At 44.9% G+C, this 23,899-nt stretch overlaps 1 protein-coding gene across 2 annotated transcripts in view; it reads left to right on the plus strand.

Moving 5' to 3' along the window:
• Window positions 1-23,899, plus strand: part of NOTCH2 (notch receptor 2) — a 176,166-nt gene that overhangs the window by 147,266 nt on the left and 5,001 nt on the right. For both annotated transcript variants that reach the window (XM_036769157.1, XM_036769158.1), the window contains exons 19-33: window positions 307-508; window positions 1,710-1,863; window positions 4,280-4,464; window positions 5,414-5,546; window positions 8,378-8,623; window positions 11,039-11,151; window positions 12,125-12,630; window positions 14,489-14,836; window positions 15,557-15,699; window positions 18,131-18,341; window positions 18,588-18,684; window positions 19,203-19,371; window positions 20,124-20,425; window positions 21,029-21,176; window positions 23,463-23,560. In XM_036769157.1, the coding sequence (XP_036625052.1) occupies window positions 307-508; window positions 1,710-1,863; window positions 4,280-4,464; window positions 5,414-5,546; window positions 8,378-8,623; window positions 11,039-11,151; window positions 12,125-12,630; window positions 14,489-14,836; window positions 15,557-15,699; window positions 18,131-18,341; window positions 18,588-18,684; window positions 19,203-19,371; window positions 20,124-20,425; window positions 21,029-21,176; window positions 23,463-23,560 (3,055 nt within the window). The remainder of the gene's footprint in view (window positions 1-306; window positions 509-1,709; window positions 1,864-4,279; window positions 4,465-5,413; window positions 5,547-8,377; window positions 8,624-11,038; window positions 11,152-12,124; window positions 12,631-14,488; window positions 14,837-15,556; window positions 15,700-18,130; window positions 18,342-18,587; window positions 18,685-19,202; window positions 19,372-20,123; window positions 20,426-21,028; window positions 21,177-23,462; window positions 23,561-23,899) is intronic.

Consider the following 23,899-nt stretch of genomic DNA (forward strand, 5'->3'; position numbering starts at 1 on the left):
ACCGAAGGCCTGAACAGAATCCTGGAGAACTAAGCGTTCTCCAGGGCTTTCCAAGTCAGCCCACCATCTCTTAAGTCCTTGACCAGTGGTAGAGATGAGAATGGCACTGGGCTTTTTGACTCTCCATCGAGCAATCCTAAAATACATGGAAAGGAATACTGGTTTGGGGGTATTGGGGACATCAGTTCACAGGGCTTTACCCATCTTAGACTCCCTGGATTTCAGATTCTCAGTCAGTGACACTAGTAGAGTCTGGTGTCCTCATCACCATCTTGATGTTGGTTTTCTTCTGTGTTTGTCTCTCAGTTCTTGCTTCAATGGAGGCACCTGTGTAGATGGAATTAATTCCTTTTCTTGTCTGTGCCCTGTGGGTTTCACTGGTCCATTCTGCCTTCATGAGATCAATGAGTGCAACTCCCACCCATGCCTGAATGAGGGTACCTGCATCGATGGCCTGGGGACCTACCGCTGCAACTGCCCTTTGGGCTACACAGGGAAAAACTGTCAGGTAATTAACCTCTTCCCCACCCCACCACCCTCTTATTCAATTCCTACACTTGAATCAGCCCCTTCTAAAATCCACCTCTTTAGTCTTGCCCCATAAGGTCATACTAATTCCCAAAGTAGCATGGGGACCCTCGTCCTGGATTGCGATTTTGAAATCACTTCCAAAGAATGCAGTTGTTTGATTGGAAGAATTGCGAGTTCCTGTAAACTTAGCTTACACTCCAGAAAATCTGGCAGGTTGTGTTTTCCGGGGGACACAAGTGATCAACAGTTTCAGCAAATATCAAGACTGCTGTGGATCCATTTAGCCAGAAAAGGAAACTGTGAGAATTAAACTGAAGACAGAATTAAGATGATTTATTTTAGAGAAAGCTGGAGGTTATTTAGGTGATGGTGGGCCGCTGTTCTCCATTTGAACTGAGCAGAAGGGAGCAGCTTTCACTGACTTGAATATTATTGAGTAAGAATTCAGGTTCTGAAATGCTGGAAGAGGTTACCTAAAGAGGCTGTATCTTTCCTCAGAAGACTTTAAGAACAATGGAGAGTAAGAAGTTGTGGTCCTTTACCAGAAGTACTAGGAAAGATCTCAAGCACAGAAGCAGCCATCTCTATAAATGTTTAATTAAATGCAAAAGTTTCATAGGAATATAGATAAAGTTGATGATATCATACATTCAAGGTACCATAAGTGGTCCAAACCAAAGGTTTCAAGGTCTGGTTTTTTGATGTGCCAAGTTATCTCTACTTATAATGAGGGGTATTGCAAAAAAATTTTAAATGAATTTAAAAAAATAAATACAGCTCATGTGTATCTTTGCTTCTCTTCTCCCCACAAGCAAAGATAAGCATGCCAAAATCCCATAAAGAGGAAAATTAATGTCTTCATCCAGCCTGTTTTTCTAAGACCCACTGCACTTAGCATTTAACATATTAAATATATCTGCACCAACCTGGACTTAATGACCATGTTCTTTCCCTTTGCATGGGGCCAAAATAGCTCCCAATGTACAGGAAAGGGAGAAGCATTTCTGGCAGAACAGAATGGGTGGGAATTCCTGGCAAAATGAGTCTGAGGTGAAAGAATTCTTGGCCACACTTGGCTGCTGTTTTATTTCTAGTAGAATGCCTGTACCTGCCCTCTCTTCTTTTCCATTTTTGGATTCTTGGATATTTATGTGTGTGTGTGTGTGTGTTTGTTTCAGACCCTTGTGAACCTTTGTAGCCGGTCACCGTGTAAAAATAAAGGCACCTGCACTCAGAGAAAAGCAGAGTCCCAGTGTCTGTGTCCGCCTGGCTGGACTGGGGCTTATTGTGATGTGCCCAATGTCTCCTGTGAGGTGGCTGCATCCCGCAGAAGTGAGTCCTGACTTCTGGTGTGGGTGGCGTTGACTCCAGCAAGGGTTGCCAGTACAGAGAGCATGGCATGTGTAGTAGGAAGGAAGAATGAGAAACTGATAATCATGGTAGAGATGGAGAGGGGGTAGCCAACGTAAGACTGAAGGGTATGAGTCAAAAGGATGAAGGGGAGTGGGAATCACACAGTTCTGAGGTGGATGGGTTCTAGAGGGGGAGCCCTGTGACTTCTCAAGGCAACCATTCCATTTTCAGGCAATTGTAATTGTTTCCAAGTTCTTCCTTAGATAAGTCTACCTGTCTGCAAATTCTACCCTTCACTCCTAATTCTGCCCTTTGAGGCCTGGCAGAATAATTTTAATTTCTCTTCAAACATCTAAAAGGAGCATTCATGTCCCTGCTAAGTCTTCTCTTCTCCCAGCTAAACATTGCACCCAATTCCTTCAACTGACCTCAATAGATCATGATCTCAAGGCCCTTTACCAACCTGGGCACTTTTCTTTGGACATTCTCAGTATCCTTCCTAAAATCTGATGCCCACAACTGAACACATACGTCATATAACATGTTAGCTTTCCCTCCTAGCTTTGTGTCAACTACAAATTCAGCGCATGCTTTTATCTAACTTATTGATACAAAAATCTAGTGGCACAGGTCCCCAGGCATCACACATTAAAGACTTTCCAAGCTAACTGCTCCTTGGATTCAAGCCTTCAGTCAATGTAGAATCCCCTTAACTCTATTATCTTCTAGCACACAACTCTCCACCTTACTCCCCACCCCCCAAATAGCACGAGATACTTTGTCTAATCAGATAGGGATAGGAACTAGACCTATGATTTCATTGTTTGAGGAAAGACCCTCTACTAATGCAGGTCATCACCAGGTCTTCCTGACTCTGGGGCCAATTTTCCATCTGGTATGTTATACTGCCTCTCAGTTAATCGCTTTTTCCAAAGTTTAGGTGACCTGAATCCATTCATTCCCTTCACCTGTGAGTCTAGTGATTGTCCCCCCTGCAACCCCCCCGAAAAATTGGAATTAACCTAGCATGGGTTGTTCTTGGTGAAACCACGTTGATGATTCTTTGTGATCACTGCTACCTTTTCCATGTGTTTATAAACCATCCCTCTAATAAGACCTTCTATAATTTTGCCACAGATAAGTTAGACTTACTGCTCTAAAGTTTATATAGACTTTATTCACTTTCTTTTTTGAAAATCAGGATATTTGCCCTTTTCTAATCCTGTAGGACCTTGCCCACTCTCCATGGTCTTTCAGATATCACCGACAATGACTCACTCTGCAGTCACATCTGTCAGTTTTCTCAGTAGCCTTAGATGTAGTACATCTGGGCCCGGTCACTTAAACCTTGGTTACCATAAGGGCAGGATAGAATAAATAATTAGGAAAGACCAAGTAGAAGTCAGATATTGAATGACTCTGAAATCTGCTGTATACTATCTCCCAGCTATTAGTGATCCCCTTTATCTAAAATGACGTCTCTCTTCTTGCATCATAATGTTATTACTTGAATCAGCGTTGGTTTTAATTTTTGTCTTGTTCCTGTCTACTAATAGAAACTGTGTCTTCTTTCATCTTCATATCCCTATATCCCTTCATATATCCTATCATGGTGCATTGCACATTTTAGGTATTTAAAAACATTTACCAAGCTAAATTGATTTGGACTTCCTCTTTTCTTCCTTTCATACTATCACAAACTAGAAATATTAAAGGTCCCACCTAATCTTTCACTTAAGGACCACACGTAGCTTCATTCCTATGAATGTATTTTTCTTGGTACCATTTTAAATGTTTTAGGGTGGTGCACCAGAAAGAGCCTTGACTTTGGAATCAGAAGATACAATTTCCAATCCCAGCCATGCCATTTACTAGTCATGTGAACTTCGTCAAGTTTCACCATCTTCAAGCCTCAGTTTCCTCATCTACAAAATGGAAATAAATATTCCCATTTTGCACAACAGTAGGGTTGTTGAAATGAAACCACTTTTTCAATCATACACCAATATATAAATGTAAGCAGTGATAGAACCATTTAACTCACCCGGCACCATTTCTGGTATATGAAAATTCTGGACATCAGTAAGAACACATCTTTAAAATCTGGTTTTCTCCCCTTGTCTGTTAGACTTTTCTGCCCTCACTGCCCCGTCCCCATGTCCCTGGTGATTATATTCAATACACTATTTTACTTGAAATGAGAATGAATGCATCTGTTTTCATGGTTTGCCTGTTTTTAGCATTAGATTAGATGAGTGTATGGGGTAGGAGCTGAAGATGTTAATAAAATGGAATTTCTTGGTTGCTTTCGATCATTTGCTATTTTTTGAGCCCACTCTTGCTTTGTGTCATATACTACTCTGTCATGCAATTCCATTTCTCTGTTATTCCATAGAAGTGCCTGTTGATCGCCTGTGTCAACACTCTGGGAAGTGCATCGATGCTGGCAACACTCACCATTGCCAGTGCCCTTTGGGCTACACGGGCAGCTACTGTGAGGAACAGCTGGATGAATGTGCCTCCAATCCCTGCCAGCATGGAGCCACTTGTAGAGATTATGTTGGAGGATATAGATGTGAGGTGGGCAAGACACCAACTATGCTCTCTTATGGACTGCCTTCTGGTCAGGGTCAGAGGTTTACTTTAATAGCAGATTTTTCAGTGTAAAATCAATATGGAATTTGGCATAGTTTGTTTTTGACAGAATGTGTTGATAATTTGTTTTATTTATTCCGACTTCCATGAATTACTAATAGTGACTAGACTGTAAGGTTCATTAGGGTAGGAATTATATCTTATCTAAACTTTGCATTTTTCCCACTGCCTAGCAAGATGCTGGTACCTAGAATCATCCTTTTTTTTTTAACCAAGTTATCTCCAATGCCAACATGATCCCAGAGAAGATACTACAATTTCACTCCAAACCCAATTCTCCCTAGCTTTGCGGGAGTTCCATAGACCTCTGGGTCTTCTTGGATATATCTCTGGAGACATCCTATTGCTAGCCACTTCCACTAAGGAATGCCCATTCCCCACCCTACTCCCACCCCCATTATTGGTTTGTATTTTCATAGTATACAAACATTGATCATTATCTCTATCTCTTGGTTCTTTTCCTGCTACCTCCAGACATGTGCAGGTTTCCACTATCCCTAAAAAATACCTTCACTAGATCCTGCCATCTCCACTAGGCATCATTCGATATCTCTTCTCCCTTTTTCAGTCAAGTTCTTTGAAAAATCTTATCTACATTCATTGCGTCCTTCATAAATTCTTTTTGAATGATTAAATTGAGTCAAATTAAAACCTAGGGCGCTTGATCCGTTCATTAACGTATCCATTTTTCAAGGATATGGTCAGATACCAGAAGAGGCTTGGACAATTCCTAAACAAACTGGGAAACAAAGTAGGAAAGTCTGACAGCCCTGGACTGATGAAAGTCTACACAGTTTCTCAGCTCCTGTCTTACTCTGTGCTCTAATAATGGTCCTTTGGCCCAAGAGTGATCTTTTTTCCCCTCTGCTAACAGTGTGTACCAGGATACCAAGGAGTCAACTGTGAATATGAGGTAGATGAATGCCAGTACCAGCCATGCCAGAATGGAGGGACTTGCATTGACCTGGTGAACCATTTCAAGTGTTCCTGTCCACCAGGCACTCGAGGTATGTATGACATGAAATGGACCTTTCCAGAGGGAGAGTCAACTCTGCCCTTACGCTCTCTCCTAGTCTCTCAGCTCTTGGGGTGCCCTGCTGTGACTTTTAGCAACATCTTTGTTGTTGACTTTAAGAACCGGGGGAAGGGGACGTGTCCTAAATTCACTTAACATAGAATGGAAAACATTAAAGAGAGCTCTGTAAATTCCATATCATAGCCGGCTTGGACCTAAGCATGAATGTTAACGGAGAGATGTGGGTTCTGTGGATGCTCTGCTTACCGCTCTGCCTTATTTTATTTGTTTGTTTTATCTTCGGTCAGATCATACTCCTTTTGAGAGTATTCTGAAATCTACATGTTTTTACAAAGCACAAGAATATTTGCTCTGAGAAGCCTATTACATTCTTGTATAGGAGAGCTGGCAGTTTTTTGCTTGGGTGGCAAAGGAAAACAGGTCAAGAAGAATGTCATGTACCTTCTGAAGTAGTACATTTTGATCACCCTCCACTCAGATATGTCTTGTTTTGATTTGGGGGGGCAGATTAAAGCATATCCATGTGCTCATCTGCCCTAATTGATGGGTTGTGAAGAATGAAGTAACAGGAGAAAACTTAAGGGGGTGGTGTCATAGTTCCTGAAATGTTTCCCAAATCAGAGATTCTGAGCTGGAAGGGACATTAGCAGCCATCCAGGCTGGCCAGTGTCTGCAACATGCCCAATGAGTGGTCATCCAGCCTTTATTCAAAGAATGCTAATGAGGAGAACCCACTCCTTGGGGAGGCATCCCATCCCACTTTGGGGTCACTCTAATTGGGAGGATGTTAGGAAGAATTCTTTTTTTCTGGATATTAAGCCTAAAATGACTTCTTTGCAACGTCCACCCACTGCTCCTGGTTTTACCCCCTTAGTCAAGAACAATTGAATCCCTTGTGTGCGTGTCTTTAGACATTTGAAGAGAATTGTCATGTCCCTTCTAAGCCTTCCCCAGCCAGGTATCTGCAGCTAAAGATCTCTACCTCCTTCAGCTGATCCTAGTATGGCTTGTTGTTCCGGCCTCTGGATATTTTAACCTTCTTCTTCTGGATGCTGTTTGCCTTGTCAGGATCCTTCTCCCAGGGGAACTACAATGCCCCAAGGGTGTTCTGACCAGGCCAGAGGAAAGAGAGGGTGGTGGTGGTGGGGGTGCAACTGTCCCTTTCCTTCATGCAACCTAGAGTTGAGATCACTTTTCCTGACTGCCATATCCCACTGTCGACTTAAATCGAGTTTGTAATTCATCAGAATTAACTGTTAGCTAGCAACTCCTCCACCACGTGTAGAACTTTCTTTATTTTTATCAAGCGCCATTCTTTTAGAATTGACCCATTGTTCTGGTCTAGTGATTCTCAAACTTTTTGGCCTCTGGACCCCTTTACACTCTTAGCACCCAAAACAATGATAAAAATGCTGAACAGCCTGGAACTAAGTACGAGTCTCATGGACACTACTGAAGAATGTCTTCCAGGTTAGCATCAACGCATTCGTGACTGCTCTTGGGATCATGACATTTGAAAGGGGGGCAGGGATTGATTTGGTCTGTGTAGGTCTAGAATCCAAGGGACAGTATTGCTTTGGCAGCAGGTTTGGGTTCAGTGTAAGGAGGGGCTTTCTTATCTGAGCTGTTACCTTGTGAAGTAGAGAGTTCTTAACCTTGGCTGTCCTATGGACTGTGTCATTTTTTTGACCTTTTGCTGCCTCTCTTTCTCTGTCTTCAAAGAGGGGTGATTATCCCTACAGAGATCACATGCCTAGGGACTTAGAGCCATTAAGAATAAAGGGTCCTCTCCAAAGATAAGGCAGGCAGTCTTCTTCAGAGAACAGCCTCTAGTACCAGGGTCTTTTACACACAGTAGGCTTTCAGCAAGCATTTATTGATAGTGATGACGACAACGATGATGATGATGAAGACAAAATGGGAGAAGCCAGGTCTTTAGATTTCTTTTCTCCCTAAGTCCTGAATGCCCCGTTTTTAATTGTTGGCATCTGGGGAGATTGAAGCTCTTGTTCCCTCCGGCTTATTTTGTCCAAGTGATTCAGCTTTCCTCACCATTTAATTTCCAGAAGCTGCTTGTGTTTGCTACTTACCCACAATAGTTATCTAACTACAGTACTTAGTTATGAACAACAGTAACAACCAAAAATGCCTGCTGGGTGTAGGGCGGAAATGATTTTAATTGATCCTGACCTCTTCCAAAGGGTTTAAGTGTAGAGGAGGAGGGCATGGTACCTCTAGGCAGCCCTTGAGGCAGTGACAAGTAGCACACCACCATCTCCTACTCCTGTCTTTCCTTCTCTCTTCTCTTTCCTATTTCTTCTTTCTTTCCAGTCCTTTCTCCCTCTGTTCTTGGGGCCTGCTTGTGGTTTAGTGGAAAGAACAATGAATTGTGACTAAGGATACCCCCGTTTTTGTTCCTGACCTGCCAGTCGCTGGTCGCTTGACTAGGTGAGTCACTGAACTTCCTTACCTTTCTCCTCTGTAAAAGAGGGGGCATTAGGCCTAGATGATCTTGAAGGACTCTTCATTTCTTCTTTCCCTTGTCCCCTCCTCCCTCTCCCTGTTCCTTTCCTCCTGTCTCTGTTTGGACTTGCTAATAGATCCCATGAGAATTGCTCTTCCGTAAGGTGGTGATGGATAGCCACCACTAAGCAGGTTAGTAATTCCTGACCTAAAGGATCCCACCAGGGTTGAGTTATGACCTCTGATAAGCTCTGAAAAAGGCCGAAGAAGAGCTGACCCTTGGCTCCAGATTAACGCTCAGTTCAGTCAGTCTGGCTCGTGTTTTTCTCTCTCTTCCAGGCCTGCGGTGTGAAGAGAATATTGATGACTGTGCTCCAGATGCAGGAGGCCCTCATTGCCTCAACGGTGGGCAGTGTGTGGATAAGATTGGGGGCTACACCTGCCGTTGCCTTCCTGGCTTTGCCGGTGAGCGTTGTGAAGGAGATATCAACGAGTGCCTCTCCAACCCCTGCAACCCTGAAGGCAGCCTGGATTGCATCCAGCTCATCAATAACTATTCGTGCATATGCCGGAGTACCTTCACTGGTGAGCACAGCCCTGTGGGTCTGCCCTTCACACTTGCTGACTCCATGGAGCTCAGTAGTGGCAGCTTGAACCTCCCTCTCGGAGAGACAGCTGGCCTCCTGCTTAGACGTTATGGGAAGGACAAACCCAGAACCCAAGTGGACTTTGTAGGCATTTTCCCCTTAGGTGGCTTGGTCAGCAGACTGTGTGACAACCATTATACGTCTTTCATTGCCTCTAGTCTTTTTGAAATAATAGTGTATACTCACCCACTCCCTTCTGAGTTCCCATAGTCTGGCTTCCACCTCCACCACTCCACTCAAATGATTCTCTTTTTTCCCCTTCATTTAATATTTTATTTTTCCCCAATTTCATGTAAAAACAATTTTTAACAGTCATTTTTTAAAATTTGGAGGTTCCAAGTTCTCACCTTCCCTCCCTCCCCTCCCCGCTCATTGAGAAGGCAAGCAATCAAATATAGGTTATACATGTGTAGTCATGCAAAACATACGGAATAATTCTCTTGAAAGCAGGGGCATTATGTAGTCCAGCCCCCACCTGAACAGAAATTCCTTTTACGATGTCTCTGACAAGGGGACATCTAGGCTGGGCTTGAGAACCTCCAGGGAGGGAGGTGATTCTTCTCTTTAGGGGTACTTCTGATGGTTAAGAAGGTTTTTCTCGCATGACATGAGTCTCTTTCTACTCTTTTGGCCCATCTTTCTTGGTCACCTTCCCTGGATTCTCTCATTTCTTAAATGTCATCTTTCCTTAAGGGTCTGTATTTGGTCCTTCTTTTCCTAGTCTCTCTTTTTTATTTAAAGTGATCTCATCCATTCTTGTGGCTTCGGCGATCATTGCAGAGATGACCCTCAAAGCTAGAGGAGGAGGCAGGGATACGTAGTCAGGAAGGCCTGCCTCTGCTGTCTTGTTTATGCTTTGCTCTGACTGGACTATCCTTCCCCCAAATTTCCACCTCCATTTGGGGGGGGGTCAAGACAGCCAGCAGAGGGCGGCCTTGTCACATGGCAGTGAATCAGCCCTTCAAATCCACAAAACAGTTATGAAGCATTCCCTGTGTGTACAGAGATGGAAAATGGCATAATTCCTACCTCTGAGGAGCCTGTCGTATACTAAAGGACAGACAGCATGTATTCAGATACCAGGTGATACCAGGTAGAGTGTGATAAGGCTATCAGAGAGATGTAGACAGAGCTCTTTAAGAATATTTGAAGAGGAAAATAACCCTTCAGGGATAACCCAGGGTCAAGCAGAGAGGTCAAGGAAAGCTCTGTGGATAAGATAAAGTTGGAGTAAGTAGAGATGAGTATGGAGTGCGTTCTAGTCATGGGAGTGTCATTCATAAAAGCAAGAGACCACAGGCCAAAGTCAGGAACAGCTCCTGGTCTGGTTTTGCTAGAACAGCAGTATGTGGGGAGTGGTGTCTAAAGGTAAATTGGGACTAGATTATTGAGGATCTTAAGTGCCAGGATTGTCTTGGCAGGTGTGCTGAGGTGAGTGCTATAGGTAGGAGACAACTAAAAGTTAATTTACAGTGGAACAGATAGTGCTAGGGTCCTGAATTAAGAGGGCCCCAGCGTTGGGGAGCGAAGAGGACAGATACAAAGTTGGTAGAACTGACAAGACGTGGTACCTGATTTAATGTGGAGAAGATAAAAGAACCAAAATGACTAAGGTTGAGAGCCAGGGTGACTGGGAGGAAGGTAATACCATCAAAAGAAATAGGGAATCTTTAAGAACGGGTGGGTGTCGGGAGGGAAGCTGATGATTTTAATTCAGGATAATTTTAATTTGAGGGGTTAGTAACACATCCAGGTAGAAGTCCAAAAGTAGTTGGTGATACCATGGAATTGGGTTCTGATGAGAGAGTAAGAACCTTCCCTGGGACTCTTCATGAGGGCTTGTCACAGTGCACAGGGAAATCTTGTTCAGGTATAGGTTAGATTAAGTGATCCCTGATCGTTTTTTTAATTGAGATTCTAGGATTATATTTCTCTTTGAAAAGTGAGGGCCTCTGATCCAAACTCATCCTCCTTTTGGAGGGGTGTAAATCTCTTTTAGGCCTGTAGGTATTAGTCAATATAGGGAGCAGCGATTTACTAAATGATTGCCTGCAAGCCAAGAGTCAGTGATGGCATCTTCTTTGTTGGGCAGAGAGAACCATTCCTTCCTCCCTTTCCTGACCCTCTCCCCCAGCCCGAGCCATTACTCTGGTATCTGTCTTTGTATTCTCTCCCCCTTGCTAGAGCTTCATTAAGATGGAGCTTCCCATGCCTTCCTCCTCTTCCCCTCCTCTCCGCTCCCCAGCTCTGTAACCAGTGTGCTGCCCAGCCCTTTCCCAGTAGATGTTGGGGTAGTTTGAAGCCCACTTTTTGCCGCACAGGCCAACATTGTGAGACGCTCTTTGCCTTCTAGGCCGACACTGCGAGACCTTCCTGGATGTGTGTCCCCAGATGCCATGTCTGAATGGGGGTGTTTGTGCTGTTGCCAGTAACACACCCAGTGGCTTCATCTGCCATTGTCCCCCGGTAAGTGCTCTGTGACCTGCACTTCCCCTCCATCGCTTCATAATTATTTAGACAAATTTCTGACATCCTAAAATGAGTCTCCCTCTAGCTCCTGAGGAGATTTCTTGCCTCTGCTGAAGGCTGTAGTCTCAGTAAAGTGAAGACTGTGGAAGACCAGCAAAGACTGGTCTCACCTCCCAAATGAGTCTGAGCTTCAGTCACCTAGACAGGCTTGGAGCAGATTCTTTAGAGACTACTAGGTGTCCCAGAACTCCCCTGGGTGATTTATTTCTCCTCTTAATAACTCCAGGACTTCACATGGTAATTAGAAATGAGAACCTGGATTTGTTTGGGAGGTGGGGTGTTGAGGGGATGCTGTATCATTATCATAGCCCTGGAAGGTTCTTTTGAGGATATTTAACCCAATCCCCTCATTTTATAGATGAATAAACTGGGCCCCAGAGCCCAAGTTCACACAGAAGGTAAGTGGCTTGAATTCCAACCCAGAAGCAGATTCTCATAGTTGGAAGGGACCTTAGCAGCCAAGTGCTCTAGCCCACGCCCCCCCAAAATATTCTTTATTCAGTATTTCTAACAAATCATCAGTCTTGCAACTTTTGCTTGATCTCCAGGGAAGGGGAATGGGCCGCCTCCTTCAGCAGCCCGTCCCTACTTTGGCAGAGCTCTAGAGGAGTTTTTTCTTTACAAAGGTGGCAGGGTTCCCTTTGGACAGTATTGTCCTCAAGTCCCTTGAGGCCTACAGACTTACCTTCCTCGAGGTCAGCATTGTATCTGCTGACTGTCTGTGGCATGGCTTTCTCAGCAGTAGCTGAAAGGTGAATGGACCTTGTTCCTTGAACAGTGGTTCTGGAGGCTGTCCTGCCCAAGAATGTGGTGGCAGGCACTGCTTGTTTGGGAAGGGTCTGTGCCAGGCACAGATGGGGCTACAGACCTTGCAGTTCTCTTGGCCTTCATCTTCTGTTTCTCTCCAAAGGGCTTCTCAGGGGCAAGGTGCCAGAGTACTTGTGGACACATGAAGTGTAAGAAAGGCGAGCAGTGTGTGCACACCACCTTGGGGCCACGCTGTTTCTGCCCCCGGCCTGAGGACTGTGAGATGGGATGTGCCAGCAGCCCGTGCCAGCATGGCGGCAGCTGCTCCTCCCAGAGGAAGCCGCCTTATTATACCTGCCAGTGCCCCCCGTCGTTCTGGGGCAGTCACTGTGAATTCTCTACGGGCCCCACCAACAGCCCCCCGCCCACCTGCCTGAGCCAGCACTGTGCAGACAAGGCGCGGGATGGCGTCTGTGACGAAGACTGCAACAGTCACGCCTGCCAGTGGGACGGGGGTGACTGCTCGCTCACCATGGAGGACCCCTGGGCCAACTGCTCCTCCCCGCTGCCCTGCTGGGATTACATCAACCATCAGTGTGATGAGCTGTGCAATACAGCCGAGTGCCTGTTCGACAACTTCGAGTGCCAGGGCAGCAGCAAGACGTGCAAGTAAGGGCCCCCCGGGGGTCCCGGGCAGCCCCGCAGCAGCTCTGTCACTAACCCATGCCGGTCTGTCTCCCTTCCGCTCCTAACCGCCCCGGCTGCCTCTGCTTCGTAGACCTCCCCCGCCGGGCCAGGCCCCGGTGCGCCGCCCTCCCTCACTGACCGAGGCCCAGGGATGCTCGTCCATTCGCACACTCATCCCCTCTCTTTCTCTGCCTCTGCCTGTCTCTGCCTTCTCACTTGCTGCTCTCCTGACCTCCTGGGAGAGATAAGTTTTGGAAGTGGTGTAACCCTGCTCCTAGGCGGCCTCCTACGCTAACCTGCGTACAGGATGGATGGAAAGGTCTGTACTCCCCTCTCCTACCCTTCCTCTCTTTCCTGTTCACCCACCTCTGGTTCCCCCCATTGAAATCCGTTAGGAGATTCTAGTCAGAACCAGACAAAAGCTCACCTTGGCGACGTGCAAGGGATCCCTGATGTGGAAAGTGCCACATACCACCCAAAACTATTCTGTTTCCCAAGCCCCACTAGCTGAGTTATTTACCTCCTAATTAATATTTAATTTAACATTAACTATTTATTAGTAATTAAATATTTGACAATATCAATCTCCTCCTTCTAGTCCACTCAGTGGTAGGAAGCAAAGAATAGAAGCCCTTGAATGCCACAGGTATAAACCATTATGTTATACTTTTCAAAGTGCTTCTAAAGCCACCACATCTAATTTGATTTTTTACAACCCCATGGCATTAGGGTAGAACAGTTGGCATCTTGCCACGGGGGTAGACACACACGGAGGAGCAGGATAACTTGCTCCAAGGGACACAGCTACTTTGTGGCTGAGGTGAAAATCAGACCCTCTTGTCCTGCAATCCCTGAAGCAGCATTTTCCCCACCACATCTGTCAAGGAATGCCAGACTCAGGCCTGGCACTCTGCAGAAGCCTCTTGGTTCAGGGGGCAGCATTCACTGCACATGTTAGTCCTGGTGCCTGACATTATGGGGATTGGGACCTCCACCTGGTCTGTATCCAGCTCTGTTTGCGAAAGAAGTGGTTACCAACTCTTGATTGTTCAGAGTGATTATCCAAGCCTCATTCTTCTTCTCCCTTCCTACCTTTAGACTGTCTTTGACATTACCATCCCATCAGGGATCAATGGAAATAAAAATTGGGGAAAGTCAGACCAGCTGCCCCCCCTTTTTTTTGCTCTTCCCAAAGATCTTTTTGAGGAGAGAGATTGAGACTTGAAAATTCAGGATTTGAATTATACCATAGATGAGCAAGAGTTGGCTTGCCTTTGAGACAGAAGTAGCTAAAAGACATGTAACACACGCTATTAACTCAAAAGAGATTTAGATTAATACCAAGAATTCATGCATAGCACCCTGAGATAGGAACTGGGAGTTGAGACCTCACCATTCATTCATTCATTCATTCTTCTTTTCATTCGACGTGTATTTATTCAGTATCTGTTCTGTGTATAGCTCTGTGCCAGACATCGTCTAGATACTGGGATTAAAAAATGTAAATTCTTCAGGCTTACGGTTGCATTGAAAAGGTGATACTGAGGAAGTCTTTCAATAGTAATCTAAAGCATTATATTATTAAGTGCTGAAATGAGGGTATTACCTCAGTCATGGTGAATGGTAGGGGACAAGAAGTGTCATGGGAGATGAAGAGAGGGAGAAATTAGCAGGAACCAGAGTAGTTAAGGAAGACTTTTAAAGGAAGAAATGGGACTTAAGCTAGACCTCCAAGATGGGTAAGTGAACTGGTGGCAGTTTTGGTGGAAAGACAGATAGTTGTATCTACTCCTAAGCCTTTCTCTTCTTTCTCTGTTCTCCCTGCCCCCCTCCTCCCTAGATATGACAAATACTGCGCCGACCACTTCAGTGACAACCATTGTGACCAAGGCTGTAACAGTGAGGAATGTGACTGGGATGGGCTGGACTGTGCCACCGACCAACCTGAGAACCTGGCCGAGGGCACCCTGGTCATTGTGGTGCTGCTGCCCCCTGAGCAGCTGCTCCAGGATGCCCATAGCTTCCTGCGGTCCCTGGGCACTCTGCTTCACACCAACCTGCGCATCAAACGGGACTCTCAGGGGGCCCTCATGGTGTTCCCCTATTACGGCGAGAAGACGTCAGTGAACAGAAAGTCAACGATGAGCCGGAGATCCCTCCCTGATGAGCAGGAGCAAGAAGTGGCAGGGTAGGCTGATTACTAAATCTAAGATAATTTATCATCATCATCATTATTAAAATATATCTACACAGCGATCCACTCAAAGTACAAATTTCAGACAAAACACATTTAACTTGGTCCATAAGATGATGACGTATATATGTTATATCTAAAACAGACAGTTTATTTAGAGCAGCATCTGCCATCTCCCTCTGACAGATATAGGGTCTTGTAACTGGAGTTTCCATGGAAGAGTGAGTCATGCTTACGTGGTGTGATCTGAGTACATAAGGACAGTCAGTTCCTGTCTCCCCTCACCACCACCCTCCCTCCCCCAAGCTGCACAGACACCTAAAATTCCACTAGTAGTTATTAAAATTTTTTTATTAAGCCCTTTAACATGAAAATGCCCCAAGAGTAGAGTAACTCATTATCAGTCACACACCTTAGTCTGAATTATTTTATCCTATTCCTCTCTTTCATGACTACTAACTGAAATCAGTAGAGTAAGAGAATGAGGAAGGAGAAGTGTTTTGAGCATGGGACAGGTTTGGAGAAGGGCACTCTATTACCACTGAGATCCAGTAGAAAGTTGTTGAGGACAAAGATATAAAGGGCTGAGGTGCTCAGGGCAAGCTTTCCCAGTTTCAGTCTAGTGCCAGCCTGATATGATGGCTGCCAGACATTGGTCTCTTTCCTTTGGTTTCGGCTAACCTCTACTTTCATTCCCTCTATGGTATCTCACAGCTCCAGGGTATTCCTAGAAATTGACAACCGCCAGTGTGTCCAAGCTTCTGACCAGTGCTTCAAAAACACTGATGCTGCTGCAGCCTTTCTGGCCTCCCATGCCATCCAAGGCACCCTCTCCTATCCTCTTGTGTCTGTCTTGAGTGAGTGGCATGGGCACTGGCCGGGGGGAGAGGGGAGTGTGGAACTGGATGGGGACTGGAAGGGGAGGCTCATCACTGCAGAGGAGAAGGGAATATGCACACATTGGGGTGTAGGAGCCCCTTGATTTTTTCAAGAAAGGGACATAATGGTTGGGAGATTAAAATGTACCGAGTGGGTTCTAGCTGAGAAATGAGTGGGAGGTCAGTGGAATAGGTTAGGTACACAAGACACAGTAGTCACTAACTATAGTTAGTAGTCACTAACGATAGTAATCTACTGTTTGATAAACCCAAAGAATCCAGCTTCTGGTATAAGAACTCACTGTTTGACAAAAACTGCTGGGAAAACTGGAAAAGAGTATGGCAGAAACCAGGCAGAAACCAGTATCTTATACTGTATACCAAATAAGGTCAAAATGGGTGCATGATTTAGACATAAAGGGTGATACTATAAGCAAATTAGGAGAGCAAGGAATAGTTTACCTGTCAGACCTATGGAGAAGGGAAGAATTTATAACCAAACAAGAGATAGGGAACATTAGGAAATGCAAAATGGATAATTTTGATTACATTCAATTAAAAAGTTTTAGCACAAAGCCAATGCAGCTATGATTAGAAGGCAGTCAGAAAGCTGGGAAACAAATTTTACAGCCACTGCCTCTGATAAAGGCCTTATTTATTTATTTTTAGTTTTCAACATTCACTTCCATAAGATTTTGAACTCTAAATTTTCTCCCCCTCCCCAAGACGGTGTGCAATCTGATATTGGCTATACATATACATTCATATTAAAAATATTTTCACCTTAGGCATGTTGTAAAGAAGAATTAGAAACAATGGGAGAAACCACAAGAAAGTAGAAACAGCAACAAAAAAAGAGAGAGCAAATAGTATGATTTGATCTGCATTCAGACTCCATAGTTGTTTTTCTGCATGTGGACAGCATTTTCCATCATGAGCCTTTTGGAGTTGTCTTAGATCCTTGCATTGCTGAGAAGAGCTGAAGTCTATCCAAGTTAGTTATCACACAGTGTCGCTGTTACTATGTGCAGTGTTTTCTTGGCTCTGCTCATTTCACTCCGCATCAGTTCATGTAAGTTTTCCAGGTTTTTCTGAAATCCACCTGCTCATCATTTCTTATGGAACAATAGTATTCCATCACATTCATATACCACAACTTGTTCAGCCATTCCCCAATTGATAGACATCCCCTCAACTTCTAATTCTTGGCTACCACAAAAGCTGCTATAAATATTTTTGTACATGTGGGTCCTTTTCCATTTTTTATGATCTGCTGGGTCAAAGGGTATCATTTCTAAGTCAAATTCTGAGTCAAATTTACAAAAATACAAATCATTCCCCAGTTGATAAATGGTCAAAGGATATAAATGGGCAGTTTTCAGAGGAAGAAATTAAAGCTATCTATAGTCAGATGAAAAAATGCTCTAAATCACTATTGATTAGAGAGATGCAAATCAAAACAACTCTGAAGTACCACTTCACACCTATCACATTGGCTAATATGACAAAAAAAAGGAAAATGATAAGTGTCGGAGAAAATGTGGGAAAATTGGAACACTAATGCATTGTTGGTGGAATTGTGAACTGATCCAACAATTCTGGAGAGCAGTTTGGAACTATGCCCAAAGGGCTATAAAACTGTGCATGCCCTTTGATCCAGCAAGACTACTACTAGGTCTGTATCTCAAAGAGATCATAAAAAGGGAAAAGGACCTAGATGTTTATAGCAGCTCTTTTTGTGGTGGCCAAGAATTGGAAATTGAGGGGATGCTCATCAATTCAGGAATGGCTGAACAAGTTGTGGTATATGAATGTAGTAGAATACTGTTGGGGCTATAAGGAATGATGAGCAGGCTGAGTTCAGAAAAACCTGGAAAGATTTACATGAACTGATGCTGAGTGAAGTGAGCAGAACCAGGAGAACATTGTACACAGTAACAGCGACATTATTCGATGACTAACTTTGATAGACTTAGCTCTTCTCAACAACACAATGATCTAAGACAATTCCAAAAGACTCACAATAGAAAATGCCGTCCACATCCAGAGAAAGAACTATGGAGTCTGAATGCAGATTGAAGTATACTATGTGCCCTTTTTTTTTCTTTCTCATCGTTTTTTTCCCTTTTTGTTCTGATTCCTCTTTCACAACATGACTAATGTGGAAATATGTTTAACATGATTGTACATGTATAGCTTATATCAGATTGCTTGCTGTCTTGGGGAGGGGGGAGGAGAAGAAGGGAGGGAGACAAAAATTTGAAACTCCAAATCTTATAAAAGTGAATGTTGAAAAGTGAGTCTTTACATGTAATTGGAAAAAATAAAATACTGTTAAGTGGGGAGAAAAAGAAAAGAAATGTATCAAGTGGTTACCCTGGCTAATCTGTTGGGCTCACTGGCCTTTCAGGTGAGTCTCTGGACCCCAAGCCAACCCAGCTTCTCTACCTGCTGGCTGTGGCCTTCGTCGTCCTTCTCTTGGTAATTCTCCTGGGAGTCATCATGGCGAAACGCAAGCGTAAGCATGGCTCTCTCTGGCTACCTGAAGGATTCATCCTACGTCGGGATTCCAACAATCATACGCGCCGGGAGCCGGTTGGACAAGATGCTATGGGGCTGAAGTAAGAGATTTCACCTCTTAACTCTTCATGGTGCCAAGGAGTGATAAAGGCGAAGCTAGACTTTGTTAACTTTCTGGTTAACTTTCACTGCCTGCTAGATCACACTAACTTGGCCATTCAGACTGCATTATCCTTAAGTCACAATCACTGTCTGGGTATATTTTAATCACTATAGATAAATCTGTAATGCAGTCGCCTCTGTTTTTTTTTTGCTTTCTTTAAAAACAACAACAAATGTCCCATTAGAAGCCTATCGGTCCAAGTTTCAGAGGGTAACTTAATTGACTCCAGCACCAGTGAACATTGGGCAGATGACGGTGCACCCCAGCCAAAGAGAAGCAAGGTAGGTAACACAGTCGTGGCGTAGTAACTACCCTGTTGTCCCATCCTACCTAGACTTGTTGGGATGCCCCGCTCCTACAGTAGCAGGCTGTTCTGGTGTGCATGATGGGGGGGAAGGGAGGAAAAGGATCTTCTGTTGGGTGCCCAGGCAGTGTCCTGCTGAGGCAGTAGTGAGGGATGAGAGCTCAGCTGTTGCACTTCAGAAAGAAGTCCAATGGGATCCCTGGCTCCCACATCCCCTCTGGCCACAAAGTTAAACCTGCTGGATGAATAGCTGGTCCCATCCTGGGCTTTGTTTCCCAATAGTCTTCTTTTAAAAAGTAAAGGAAGAATGTTAAGAAGCTTAGTTTGGATACTCTGTGCCTTGAACCAACGATTCGAAGAAGGAGGAGATAGGGTGAGTTGTGACTGTTCTGGGAGAAGAGGAGATGTAGCGAGGCTGAATGGAATGCAGGGGATTCCAAACCCTGGTTTCTTGCTTACATTCACTGGCAGTGGGTGTCATTTCTTTCTTTCTAGGCTGAAGATCAGGCTTTACTTTCAGAAGAAGACGACCCAATAGATAGGCGCCAGTGGACACAGCAACACCTTGAAGCTGCAGATATTAGGAGGACACCATCCCTAGCCCTCACCCCACCTCAGGCTGAGCAAGAAGTGGACGTGCTGGATGTTAATGTCAGGGGACCAGGTTGGTGCCATGAGTTCCCTTGTTCTTCCCCAGGCAGTGCTTCCTCTGAGTAATTCTCTCCCTGCTTCTGATATTCCCCCTTTGGAAACAGTTGTGGAAAATGCATATGAGACACTGTGGGCTGACATACAGTTATCCAAGAAAGAGGAGACAGATGTCCATGACTTCAAATAGAGCATATTTAGATAGAAAAGAATCCAAACGTCAAAAGACATCCCAAGGACCTGAAGAATAGTGTGTGTTCGGTGGGGGAAGAGGGAAGAGAAGGGTACAGAGATAGGAAATACCTAGTCGTAGAAATTAGTAGGATAAGTAAATTAAGCCCCAAGAAGCTAGTGTCTGGTTGAGTTGAGGTGATTCTGAGATCATTTGTGTCACAGTTGAATTTTTTTTTAAATTCTGTGTATGGTTGTGTTGCCATAAGTATTTAGAAGCTTGGATAGGGATATCTGCTCCTTGGACTGGACAATTTTGATGAGTAATTTCAGCTTTATCTATCCCACAGAAGAGCTTACAGGTTGAACAAAGGTACATACTTATACTCCTGTTTTTATTTCCCAAGAAAGCACCTCAGAGAACAGTACTACACAGATGTAAAACAGTGCTGATGATTTAGCATGAGTGGTCCAGGGACCTTCTTCTCCCAAAGTAGAATTCAGGCCCAACAGCATCTAGCTGTAGCATGGTCCACTTCAGGACAGTCTTCTGTCTCCTTCAGAATACATCTCTGAACTTCCTCCCTCCCCCCTCAGATGGCTGTACACCACTGATGCTGGCATCCCTCAGAGGAGGAAGCTCAGACTTGAGCGAGGATGATGAAGAAGCAGACGACTCTTCAGCCAACATCATCACAGACCTGGTTTATCAGGGGGCCAGTCTCCAGGCCCAGACGGACCGGACTGGGGAGATGGCTCTGCACCTTGCAGCTCGGTACTCCAGGGCAGACGCTGCCAAGCGTCTCCTTGATGCGGGCGCAGACGCCAATGCCCAGGACAACATGGGGCGGTGTCCCCTTCATGCCGCAGTGGCTGCTGATGCCCAAGGTGTCTTCCAGGTAAAGCATCTGGGAGGGAAGGATTAGAGGAATCTTAAGAATGCCTCACAGTCTTACAATGCTTCAGACTTTTCAGAGCACTTTATAACAGCTTCCCTGTGAGAAAGGTAGAAGCAGATAGTGTCTCTGCTTACATAAGGACACTAAGGCAGAAGAGAAGCAGACGGAATCAATAGCATCACATATTGTTGTTCAGTCATTTTCAGTTGTGTCTGACTCCTTATGACCTCGCTTGGGGTTTTCTTGGCAAAGATACTGATGGTGCTTGCAGTTTCCTTCTCCAGCTCATTTTACAGATGAGGAAACTGAGGCAAACAGGATTAAAGTGACTTGCCCAGGGTCATACAGGTAGTAAGTGTCTAAACTCAGAAAGATGAGTCTTCCTGACTCTAGGCCTAGCTCTCTATCTGTTGCACCTTACACATTATTAGAGCTCAGAAGGACCCTATGGACCGTATAGTCTAACCGAAGTCTAGAGAAGATGCGTAAATGGCAGACGTAGGATTTGAACCTGACTCCAAATCCAGCAATCTCTTTGCCAGCTCATTGTCCTGCTGCATTTTGCTGCCTCCATCTGATGACCTTGATCCTGTCCCCTCCCAGATTTTAATACGTAACCGTGTGACAGACCTGGATGCTCGGATGCATGATGGGACAACGCCCCTGATCTTAGCCGCCCGCCTGGCTGTAGAAGGGATGGTGGCCGAACTGATCAACTGCCAAGCAGATGTTAATGCAGTGGATGACCATGGTAATGTGCAGTGGGAAGGAATTTTCACTGGGGTTGAGATGGGGGGGGGCACAACTGCTGCCTTGTTGTTTCAACAATCCAGCTAGCAGCTGTTGTGGGGGTGAAAGACCAACACAAGCCCAACAACAAGCACGCTGCCAGCACACTGCAAAAGCCCAAGTTCTTTTGATTTGCTTTACTAAGGAAAGCAACATTAAGGGGTTAACAAGCTTATTTTAATCCAGCATACAAATTTCACTCACTTAGTTCAGGGGAAAAAGCCAGCACTCTGAACTTCAGAGCAAAATACAAACAAAGTACAAACATTGACAGACAGACCTTGTCTGATTCAAATCCCAATACATAGTTACCAGAGTTTAACAAAGTCCCAACTTCCAGGTTACGAGCTGGGGGGCTCTTAGCTACAGCTGCCCAGAGTCTCCACATCAGCACACACCACCAAGAATGACAGCCCCACACAAATGGCTCTGTCTTCTCTTCTTATACCCATTTCAGACGTCATCAAACGTCATCTGAGTGACCAGAACTTAGGCTCCTATGATTGGCTCTTGAGTTAGCACCTCCCCTTAGTACCCTGGGAGCTTCACACCCACATAGGCTTAGCACCTAATGGGGATTTAGGCCTGGGGCTTAGCACCTAGTAAGACTCAATGAAATACACTGAATTAATCAAAGGAAACAAAAGCCAAACTCTTCAAGGGCACTTGGTTGAACTGATTGCTAAGAGCCCATTTTGCTTACCAACACACTTGTCCTTAATGAGAATGCTGAGGATTAGAACCTCTTCAGGAGGGCTAAGTTGGTCACAGGGTGCAGACAGAATGACTACTAAATTGCTTATGAATGCCTTCCTTATTTGGGGACTGACCTGGCAAAGAGGGCTGTAGATTCACAGCATGTCTTTGAAAGATATTCTGTTTGTATAGCATATTCTGAGAAAGTTGGTCTGTCATCTCACCCATGTGGGAATTCTTTCTACTGAGTGCAGATTTCAACCCATCCACCCCCTCTCCTCTAGCATCTAGTTCTATTCTGTGACTTTCCATACATCCTCCGTAGGAGGCTCTATTGGCTTTTGTCCTTCTCTCTTAGTACATGGCCACCCCACCTCCTTTTCCAATTGTACATCTTCTGGATGACATAGGTTAAGCCATTTCTTACATAAAAGTTATCATTGGTAATATGCCATAGTCTTTTTAAGCCACGTATCATTCCATTGCCATCTGGGTCATCCACAATTTTGATTCTATGATTCACTGCCATATAGCATCAGTAGAAAGAATATTGATGTTATAAAGACAGGTTCTTATTTGTTTGGGGGTCACTGAAAATGCTTCACACATTCCCAAATGGAGTTAAGCTTGCTCTTTTCTTACTCTGGATCCAGCTCAATGTCCATACAAAATTTATTTATGAATTGACCAACTGCATTTCATAATGGTCTGAACAAAAGGCATTATTCATCCACTTGGTTTTTTATATGTAGATTGTTAGGCTGAAATTTGTGAGTTATTCTAGAACTCATTTAGGAAGTTCAGGAAATAACACCAATAATAATGATGATGATAACCTCTATTTCTCTCTAAACCTTGACCATTTAACAGCGCTCAGAGAAGTTAGGCAGCTCACTTATGGTCATAGACACGAAATATCAGAGCTGTGATTCAGACCCAGTTTCCTTAGCTCCCACATCCAGAGCTTTTTCCTTAGGACCATACATACTTCAAGCCTTTTAGGACCTTTGACTATTTCTGAGGGTCGTTCCACCACTGAGGCAGATCGCAAACCCTCTCCAACTTAGTACATGGTCTTGTAAAGCTACTTTGATTGAGAAATTGCTCGCACTTTGGCCACTCCGGTGATGCCTCTCTCTGGCTGAGCTAGGCAACTTGCAGCATAGCACCTTGATGGTTGGCTGCAAGACTGGCCAGGTCCTTATGTGGCACTGGCTTGGCCACCAAGGACCTAGAATCCCCTTCCCACCACTGTGACACAGAACTGGACTTCTGTGGAAGTGACCTGTCAGAGTTGGCAGCTAATGGTGAAGTCAGTTCTGCCTGAGCTCAGAACCACTGACCAGTTAGGCCTTGTGCGTTTTTATGCAGTTTCTAAAGCTGTGTCCACTGTGGGGCATGGTCTTCCTGCTGCCTTTTAAGGAATGTTCCTGTCATGCCCAGCAGTATCCTTTTGGGGGTGGGGCAGAATCTTTCAGTCATTAGGCAGATCAGGAGCACAAGTTTCCTGGTCTCTGTCTCCTTCTGAAGTGACTGTCTCCCCCATGTGCAGGGAAATCTGCTCTCCACTGGGCAGCTGCCGTCAACAACGTGGAGGCTACTTTGGTGTTGCTGAAAAATGGAGCCAACAGAGACATGCAGGACAACAAGGTATGGACTGTAGGCCCTGAGTCTGGAGTGGCTTCTGGGGATGCTTAGGACACCAAGACTGCTTTCCTTATGCTTCATTCAGGGTCGCAGGGTGTCGGGCTTTTCTCTCTCTCCTTCAGAAGACTGGAACTCTGTAGGATAATGGAGCATTCAGCTTGGCCAAGGGCTCCCGGCAGGCCAAAGGTGCTGCCCTGGCCAGGCAGATGCTCCATAGGGGCTGCCACTGGCCCCCTCCCCACTCTACCTCCCCTAGTTTCTCTCTTCTTCTCCTCTTGGGCAGGGATGGATCTCTCCCAGTCTCTGCCTCCTCTCTGTTTTCCCCTGACTCCCCTGCGACTC

Source organism: Trichosurus vulpecula, chromosome 7, assembly GCF_011100635.1.
Source record: "Trichosurus vulpecula isolate mTriVul1 chromosome 7, mTriVul1.pri, whole genome shotgun sequence".
NCBI lineage: Eukaryota > Metazoa > Chordata > Mammalia > Diprotodontia > Phalangeridae > Trichosurus > Trichosurus vulpecula.